At 41.7% G+C, this 9,482-nt stretch overlaps 1 protein-coding gene across 1 annotated transcript; it reads right to left on the reverse strand.

Moving 5' to 3' along the window:
• Positions 1 to 1,410: 1,410 nt before the first annotated feature.
• Positions 1,411 to 6,174, reverse strand: LOC112232891 (BEN domain-containing protein 3-like). Its single transcript, XM_024400165.2, has 4 exons — positions 5,989 to 6,174; positions 4,703 to 4,757; positions 4,366 to 4,562; positions 1,411 to 4,195 (listed from the first exon to the last, which is right to left on the reverse strand). The coding sequence occupies exons 2-4, from the start codon at positions 4,752 to 4,754 to the stop codon at positions 1,958 to 1,960; spliced, it is 2,487 nt and encodes an 828-aa protein (XP_024255933.1). The 5' UTR covers positions 4,755 to 4,757; positions 5,989 to 6,174; the 3' UTR covers positions 1,411 to 1,957.
• Between the last annotated feature and the right edge of the window lie 3,308 nt (positions 6,175 to 9,482).

Consider the following 9,482-nt stretch of genomic DNA (forward strand, 5'->3'; position numbering starts at 1 on the left):
TCACCATTGACAAGGGAATTTTAATATCTACATTTTGCATGATGTTACATCAAAGTGAATGGTTCAGTTTTTACAGTAGTCATCTTGGTACAGTTGAAGTTGGAAGTTTACATACACCTTAGCCAAATACATTTAAACTCAGTTTTTCACAATTCCTGACATTTAATTAATCTTTAATTTATTTGATCACATTCCCAGTGGATCAGAAGTTTACATACACTCAATTAGTATTTAGTAGCATTGCCTTTAAAATGGTTTAACTTGGGTCAAACCTAGCCTTCCACAAGCTTCCCACAATAAGTTTGGTGAATTTTGGCCCATTCCTCCTGACCAGAGCTGGTGTAACTGAGTCGGGTTTGTTGGCCTTAATCACACATGCTTTTTCAGTTGTGCACACAAATTTTCTATAGGATTGAGATCAAGGCTTTGTGATGGCCACTCCAATACCTTGACGTTGTTGTTCTTAAAGCTTGGTTACAAATGGGTCTTCCAAATGGACAATGACCACAAGGATACTTCCAAAGTTGTGGCAAAATGGCTTAACTTCCTGACTGCTGTCTTGAGATGTTGCTTCAATATATCCACATAATTTCCTTCTTCATGATACCATCTATTTTGTGAAGTGCACCAGTCCCTCCTGCAGCAAAGCACCCTCACAACATGATGCTGCCACCCCCGTGCTTCACGGTTGGGATGGTGTTCTTCGGGTTGCAAGCCTCCCTTTTTCCGCCAAACATAACAATGGTCATTATGGCCAAACAGTTGTATTTTTGTTTCATCAGACCAGAGGACATTTCTCCAGAAAGTATGATCTTTGTCCCCATGCACAGTTGCAAACCGTAGTCTGACTTTTTTTTATGGCGGTTTTGGAGCAGTGGCTTCTTCCTTGCTGAGCGGCCTTTCAGGTTATGTCGATATAGGACTCGTTTTACTGTGGATATAGATACTTTTGTACCTGTTTCTTCCAGCATCTTCACAAGGTTCTTTGCTGTTGTTCTGGGATTGATTTGTAGTTTTCACACCAAAGTACGTTCATCTCTAGGAGACAGAATGTGTCTACTTCCTGAACGGTATGACGGCTGCGTGGTCCCATGGTGTTTATATTTGCGTGCTATTGTTTGTACAGATGAATGTGGTACCTTCAGGCATTTGGAAATTGTTCCCATGGATGAACCCGACTTTTTAGAATTTTTTTCCTGAGGTCTTGGCTGATTTCTTTTGATTTTCCCATGATGAGTTTTAATGGCTCGAACCTAAGTGTATGTAAACTTCCGACTTCAACTGTACGTGTCATCAATGGCTTATCTGGTTTCAAATGGCCTTGACACTATTTTGAATGAACAGTCTCCAAGTCATTCTACATAATTAAGCAATGGATAGTCATGGCTTGAATCAGATGCAAAGAAAATGTGTGGGATAAGTATTTAATTAGCTAAATGCTAACAAAGTGAAATGCTAAATTCAACAGATTTTATTACAAATGGGTTAACATGACCTGTTGCTATAGTTTAATACAGATTTATAGTACAAACTTCTATAAGAAGGTATAACATAACATTTTATAAAAGACCAGTGGAGCCATACTGCTACAACATGTGCGATGGAACAAAATAATATCACAATTTCTATCCATATTTGACTGATCTACTGTCTTTGTACTATATACATGTTTATTGTTTTTAAGGCTACAACAGCTTATCTACAGGGTAAGTTAGATGAGCTATGACAGTATTGTTTTTGTACATGGAAACAGTCTATTATCATGATATCGTCTATGAAAAACGACTAATGCTGTAGTTCAATATTACAAATACATCCATTAAGTACTAATGAAAAGCCTTTAAGAGTTGGCCTTATCCTACACAGGACTGTGTGCAAAGGCTTCACTATGCTATTCAGCTTATGTACTTGTGTAAATATTTAGAATTAAAAAATTAAGTGTTGCTTTCAGCTTTGACTAGGACACAGTATTTGATCTCTTGGCCTTCTTCAGTATGTCACACTTCTTGCGGTTGGGCCGCCGGCATCGCTCATCTATGCTTGGCACGCATTCGTAATGCCAGACCTCCTCCATCTTCTCAACTGGGTACACGGCTTCTACATAGTGGCGGATGAGCCTGAGACGCACAGGATCCAGCTGCTTCTTATTGCAGGCGCCTGAGTGGTTATACTGAAGTCGCAGGTTCTCCTGAGTGAAGAGCTCAGGGAAGAGGCGCACCAGTAGACGGGCAGAAAAGTTTCCAACAGAAAGGCTCTGCTGGACAATCTCTCGTACTTCAGCGTCGGAGAGCCAGTAGACCGAAGGCACCTGGAAGTCCGGGATTGACACCGTCAATTTCTCCAGGGGGATCTTGCAGAAGTCTTTGCTACTTTTTTCAGGCGGTAGTGGAGGAATCTCGAAGTCCTTCAAGCGCTCTGTGTTGAGCTGGTTCACTTGGCAAGCAGCCACAAAGTCCACAGGCTCTTGCTCCAACTCAGGAGCATAGACTTTGCGTTGCTGCTGGTACGACCGCCGTTGTTCCGTGTCTCGTCGCCTGCACCGCTCGTCCAGTTTACCCACAAATTCTAGGGTCCACACTCTGTCATTCTTGGCCCGTGGATATAGGAGCTGTACGTAGTGGCGAATAAGGTCAACCCGCACAGGATCAAGCTGTTTCTTCCCGAGTGAGCCACTACAGTTGTAATGCTTCCGTGCGTTGTCGTAGGTGAAGAGCTCAGGGAACATAAGTACCAACAGGCGAGAGGCGAAGTTCCCAATTGACAAGCTACAGTCATAGTTGTTCCTCAGCTGCTCCCTGGAGAGCAGATACTCTTGAGGCACACTGAAATCTGGTGGGGGCATCTCAAGTTGTTCAAAATCGACTGGTACAAGCAAGGACTTTTTTGACCTACGACCTGGTCTCTCGTAGTCACACAAGTCACTGATCTTGATGATAGAGACATCGTCAGGGAGGCTTGTGGAGTCATAGCTTTCATCGTTCATGTTCTCAGGATCGCTTCCATTGCCGTTACTGTGAGAACCCTCTATTGCGTCTTCTATGCGCTGCACACACACCTGCAGCCAACTATCCTCTGGGACATCAGGAAAATTTGCTTCCATGTATTTACGGATAATTTCTATCCTGTCAGAGTCCAGGATCATCTTTCCCACACTACCTTCTGGAAATCTCCCCTCCTCAAAAACCTCAGGGAAAAGTCGGTTTACAAGAAACATAAAGTCTTCAGGGGAAGAAAACTCATCAAGATCCTCTCTGACCTCCTGAGTGTCAAACACAAGGTCTGGCACTACTTTGTTGTTGTTGGTGTGGTCACCATTGGAATCTAAGTCAAGGTACACTTCTTGCCCCTCCTCATTTATAAAATGGCAGGGCTGGTTCTGCTCAGCTTTGAAACCAAAGCTTGTAATAATCTGTTTCCCACATGACTGTTGCCCACTCTCCATATCCTTCTGGGCCCAAAAGCGGTTAAAGAAGTCATTCATCTGTAATAGGCATTCATCCTGCCAAATGTTGTTGTTCTTAACCAGAGGATAACACACCTCCACATAGTTGCGTATTAGCTGCAGATGTAATGAATCCAACGTTCTCTTATTGGCGATGCAACCACGAGTGCACTCCTTGGCTTTAAGAAGTTCTGGGAAGAGGTGTACCAGCAATCGACAACCCAACTCGCCAGCATTTGATGTCTGTTCCATCAGCTGACTCAGTTCCTCACTTGTCAACAGGTATTCTGGCGGAGGATGGAACTCAGTCGCCAGCTCAGATGGTTTGATCTGTTTCTTGATGCGAGTGACCTCTAGGGAAAGTAGATCAACCTTGCTGTGCAGTTGGGTCATGCTTGAGTTGAGCGTATTGAGGATGAAAAACATCTTCTCAATGAGGGAGTATAGATTAGAGTCTGTTGAAGCCATGGACCCTGCTGCCCCCAGGGCAGAGAGGGGTTCACTTCGGCTGTGCTCCCCTGTATTGACCAGTTGAGGAGATAAGAGGCTGCTGTAGCTTAGCCGCACTCCTCCCTCATGCTGAGCATGCTGGTCAAGGCTTGATGTGAGCTTCTTCTCTGTGATTCTGTGAGAGATGCTGTAGAGAGGCTTCCTGTAAGAGGCTATAGTCTTCTCCTGGTCAGCAGATGTCAGGCAAAGGGGTTGAGGCCTCGTGGACTCTTCAGACAATCTCCTCAGTAAGCGTTGCCCGGCCTACACAGAGACAACAAAATTAATATCCATTTCTTATCTCAGGTGTATTTTCTAAGTCATATAAGAACTAGAATAAGCATGCTAAATAGATGGACAAATGTCATCACATAGACAGGCCTATTTAGCAAGTTTAGGCATGAGGTATAGATTATGCCATTTCATTAATTTACCTCACTAGAGACCCTGACTCTCTTGCTGCTGGTAGACTGGTCCAATTCAGAATTGTGAGCGCCACAGCCCATGTCCATAACAGTACGTTTGCTGTTGGCCTCACTAGTTCCAAGAGACCATCTTCGTGGTCCCTCAGTTGTCTCACTAATAGCACAGTCATCCGTCTCCAACTTGATGTCTTGAATGGGTTCTCTCTCTGCAGAAAAACATTTAAAATCAATGTTATGTTATTTACAAGTTAATTTGATTTTCCCACTTTAGGTGTTGATCAATCCAAACCGTTTCAAAGTGGATAGTTGCATTATCACAGTGTAATTAAATTTTTTATAGACTTACCCCTCTCAAGCTTTTCTCCATCCGAGTTTTCCCCATGGTCAGAGGAATTCATATCCTATAGTGAAAAAATATGATAAAAATAAATCAAACCTGTAACATCTGTTTATTCGTTTAAGAATTAAAATGTCACTGCACTGTTAAGTAATCTTGACTAAATAGACCCATTACATTAATTCCATTGTCCAAATTGTGCTATATTGTTAGACTTAATCTTTCATAAGATATTTCAAAATGATTAAAAGTCCCATTCTATATTCAACAACATAACTGTGAGTGTTGTTCCATAGAAAGTAAAGCCTATGATGTTAATATTGTCGTAATCAAACAGGCCCTTGTTCACTTGCAAGTTCACTTTGTCTACTTCACCTGCTTGAACATGTTCATAGGCAATTAGGCCTATATGATGTCATACTGAACCCTGATCAGCTGCTTGGGAGCATGTTTACTAATCTAACATTTACTAATGTTGGATTACATTCAAGCTACATTCATTTGACAAATAAATATAATACACTTGTGCTCTGCTGTTTAACTGCTAACAGTGGGTGACTTGTGTTCTCGTAGTGATGCAAGAGAGGACTCAACGTCTGTAACTAGAGGCTTTATGACTTCTCACTCGCCCCCTTTTACTTCTGTTTCTGTCCCATCCACTTCCTCATTCTTCCACTAGAAGCCCATGAACCAAAACATGAGTACACAGAGAGAGGAAGAGACGAAACGAGAGGATGTACTCCGCCCAAGATCTGTCCACGTGAGATAAGCCCCTTTTTGTACGTCGGTCTTTGAGTGTTTAATAACGTGATGCTTATTTAATCGAATATAATGTTTAGGCTGTTACAAATACAATGATATAAGTGGATGCACGTGGCATTCGACAACTTTGAGAAAACGCACTTAGTTGTGCCTGACGTTCACACGCATATCTGCCCTCACACTGGCTAGAATGGACCCACCTGATCTCCCTTGCCTTCAATCATTAAGGACATGTTTTTCCATTGTTAGAGCGGTCACTCGGCTATCTTGCCAATATAATAGATACTCTTTGGACTACACACACAGCTGTGTCATACTTTTCACGCTGTCAACTTGAGTCTTTCGTGGCAATTAAAAATGCAATGAGATTTATTTGAAAACACAGCAAATGTATATTTCTACTTCGCATTAAAGCTAGCTAATCATTGTTTTTAGGGATTCTTCTTTAGTGACGAGGCAGTGTATATCCTCGGACGAGTTTTTCCCACTCGTCTTCGTGGAATTGTCTCAAAAACGCAGATGCTCGAGCTCACCTTTACGATTTCATGGAGTCCTTTGCAGTAATTGAAGGTTGGGTTAACATATTTGCCGAGAATGTCGTGGGAATTTCACACACGGATAACTGTTGTTCGTGTTTCTCCTCTTTTTTTTTCTTCTCTGTGCCGTCTCGCGTGACGTGATTGGGCGCGCGCCTGCTGTGTCATTTCCGCACAGCTGTGGATGTGTTTTGTGTGGCCGTGGGCCTTGTGCATGATGACAACAGAGATAAACGATGACCCAAATTGCGCGAAAATGCAATGAATCGAAAGGTAAATTAGCTATATTATTTGTGGCTAATTTGTGAATCCCCAAATGAGACTTGATAGCCTTGCAGGCTATTTCACGTGAGCTGGCCTACAGGCAGAATACGGCCCAACAGCAGATTTTCTCTGCATTTCAACAGGTAGCTGCAATTAATAGCGCTATCTGAAGATGTGCAATACCTTCGCAGAGTGGGCCACTAACGAATAGTAAACCATGGAGAAAATGCATCCAGTGTCATTTCCACCTGCACAAAGTGAATTCTAGTGTTCACTTACATTCCATGAGATTACATAGCCTACCAAACATTTGTGATGGAAGACTTTATAAACAATGTATTCAATGACAATGAAAACATCGATCAAAGTGATTTATTAACCCCGTCCTTTAATTAATACACATTTCAATCAATTGACAACCCTTTTTAGCTCCACTTGCAACTTGAACATAAAAAGTAACATTACTATGGTATATGTCTCCCTCCTGTGTTTTCAAATGGAATTGCGTTTACAACAGGCTGGCGGTGAATAAATGACACTTTGTTCCACTACTGTAGGTCCAAGTCAGATTCCCAGATAAAAATAAATAAATCGTATTTCTCACAATTAAAACGCTTTAAATCCAACATCATCCCATTTTATCAGTGGTGTAAAAAGTACTCAATTGTCAAACTTGAGTAAAAGTAATACCTTAATAGAAAATGACAAGTAAAAGTGTCACCCAGTCACGAGAGGATTTATGGCTTATTTAAGATGAAATCATCAACCCTGTTACTTTATTTGTATTTATTAGTGATCCCCATTAGCCACTGTCAAGACAGAAGCTACTCTTCCTGGAGTCCAAACACATTAAGGCACTTACATCACACATAAAACATCACTACATATCTACAATACAAAATGTATAATACCACCAAACAACAATATTACAATGTACATGTGGGTAGGTCCATCAGCTGTTATCTCAATATCAAATCATTTCTATGTAACAATTAAGTACCTTTTAAAATGTTAAATTAAAATGATAAAAATTATACTTAGTGAAGGACAATTTCTCAAGCAAGAATTTTGCTAGAACTGTCTGGAGTTGTCTGAGTTCGGGAGGAACATTTTCAGAATTTGCTGTTATTGGCAGAGAAGTTTGGAACTCTTGCTTATTGGTCTTTTAACTAAACTGAACAAAAATATAAACGAAACATGCAACAATTTCAAGATTTTACTGAGTTACAGTTCATGTATAAGGAAATCAGTCAATTGAAATCATTTCATTAGTCTCTAATCTATGGATTTCAAATGACTGGACAGGGTCGCAGCCATGGGTGGGCCTGGAAAGGGCATCGGCCCACCCACTTGGGAGCCAGACCCACCCATTGCAGAGCCAGGCCAATCAGAGTGTAAAAAAGCCGTCCTGCTCCTCTCCTCGTTACCTAACCTCCCCTCACAGTCCCTTCATTTCCCCTTAAGTCCCGTTAGTTTGGCTGCTCAGGCTAACTACAGTTGAAGTCAGAAATGTACATACACCGTAGCCAAATACATTTAAACTCAGTTTTTCACAATTCCTGATATTTAATCCTAGTAAAAATTCCCTGTCTTAGGTCAGTTAGGATCACCACTTTATTTTAAGAATGTGAAATGTCAGAATAATAGTAGAGAGAATAATTTATTTGCTTAATTTATCAGCTTTTGGTAGCATTGCCTTTAAAAAGTTAAAAAGTTTCACTTGGGTCAAACATTTCAGGTAGCCTTCCACAAGCTTCCCACTATAAGTTGGGTGAATTTTGGCCCATTCCTCCTGACAGAGCTGGTGTAACTGAGTCACGTTTGTAGGCTTCTTTGCTCACACACACTTTTCCAGTTCTGCCCACACATTTTCTATAGATTTGAGGTCAGGGCTTTGTGATGGCCACTCTAATACCTTGAATTTGTCCTTAAGCCATTTTGCCAACTTTGGAAGTATGCTTGGAGTCATTGTCCATTTGGAAGACCCATTTGCGACCAAGCTTTAACTTCCCGCTTCAATATATCCACATCATTTTCCTTCCTCATGCTGCCATCTATTTTGGGAAGTGTGCAGTTGCAGACCGTTGTCTGGCTTTTTTATGGCGGTTTTGGAGCAGTGGCTTTCTTCTTGCTGAGCGGCCTTTCAGGTTATGTCGATATAGAACTCATTTTACTGTGGATATAGATACTTTTGTACCCGTTTCCTCCAGCATCTTCACAAGGTCCTTTGCTGTTGTTCTGGGATTGATTTGCCCTTTTCGCACCAATGTACGTTCATCTCTAGGAGACAGAACGCGTCTCCTTCCTGAGCGGTATGACGGCTGCGTGGTCCCATGGTGTTTATACTTGCGTACTATTGTTTATACAGATGAATGTGGTACCTTCATGCGTTTGGGAATTGCTCCCAAGGATGAACCAGACTTGTGGAGGTCTACAATTTTTTTCTGAGGTCTTGGCTGATTTCTTTTGATTTTCATGATGTCAAGCAAAGAGGCACTGAGTTTGAAGGTAGGCCTTGAAATAAATACACAGGTACACATCCAATTGACTCAAATTATGTCAATTAGCCTATCAGAAGATTCTAAAGCCATGACATCATTTTCTGGAATTTTCCAAGCTGTTTAAAGGCACAGTCAACTTCGTGTATGTAAACTTCTGACCCATTGGAATTGTGATACAGTGAATTATAAGTGAAATAATCTGTCTGTAAACAATTGTTGGAAAATGTACTTTTGTCATGCACAAAGTAGATGTCCTAACCGACTTGCCAAAACTATAGTTTGTTAACAAGAAATTTGTGGAGTGGTTGAAAAACAAGTTTTAATGACTCCAACCTTAGTGTACGTAAACTTCCGACTTAAACTGTAAGTTATCCCTCACCCATCATAGCTCTGCCATTCCCAATGAATCAGAGAGCTTGGAAATGCGCATCTGGACACTGTACCCACCCATTCAGGTCAGAGTGTTATCGACATCCGAAGGGAGAAGACCCATGTTCCTAAGGAAGATGAGTTGCGAGGCCCTACACACCTCTCTCATCTAAGAGACTACCAGCCCTGCTACAGGCCTCCTCAGTGGTCAGGGAGTGACCACACCCTCACCATTTTGGAGCTGATGAGAGAATATGAGTACCTGCATGACGAGCAGCAAGAAGGCAGGAGGGCATACTCTAGGCTCTCCCGGCCTGAGTCACCACCGCGGAGCACCAGCGCTACTCTCCTGACCAC

Source organism: Oncorhynchus tshawytscha, linkage group LG08 (genome assembly GCF_018296145.1).
Source record: "Oncorhynchus tshawytscha isolate Ot180627B linkage group LG08, Otsh_v2.0, whole genome shotgun sequence".
NCBI classification, from domain to species: Eukaryota; Metazoa; Chordata; class Actinopteri; order Salmoniformes; family Salmonidae; genus Oncorhynchus; species Oncorhynchus tshawytscha.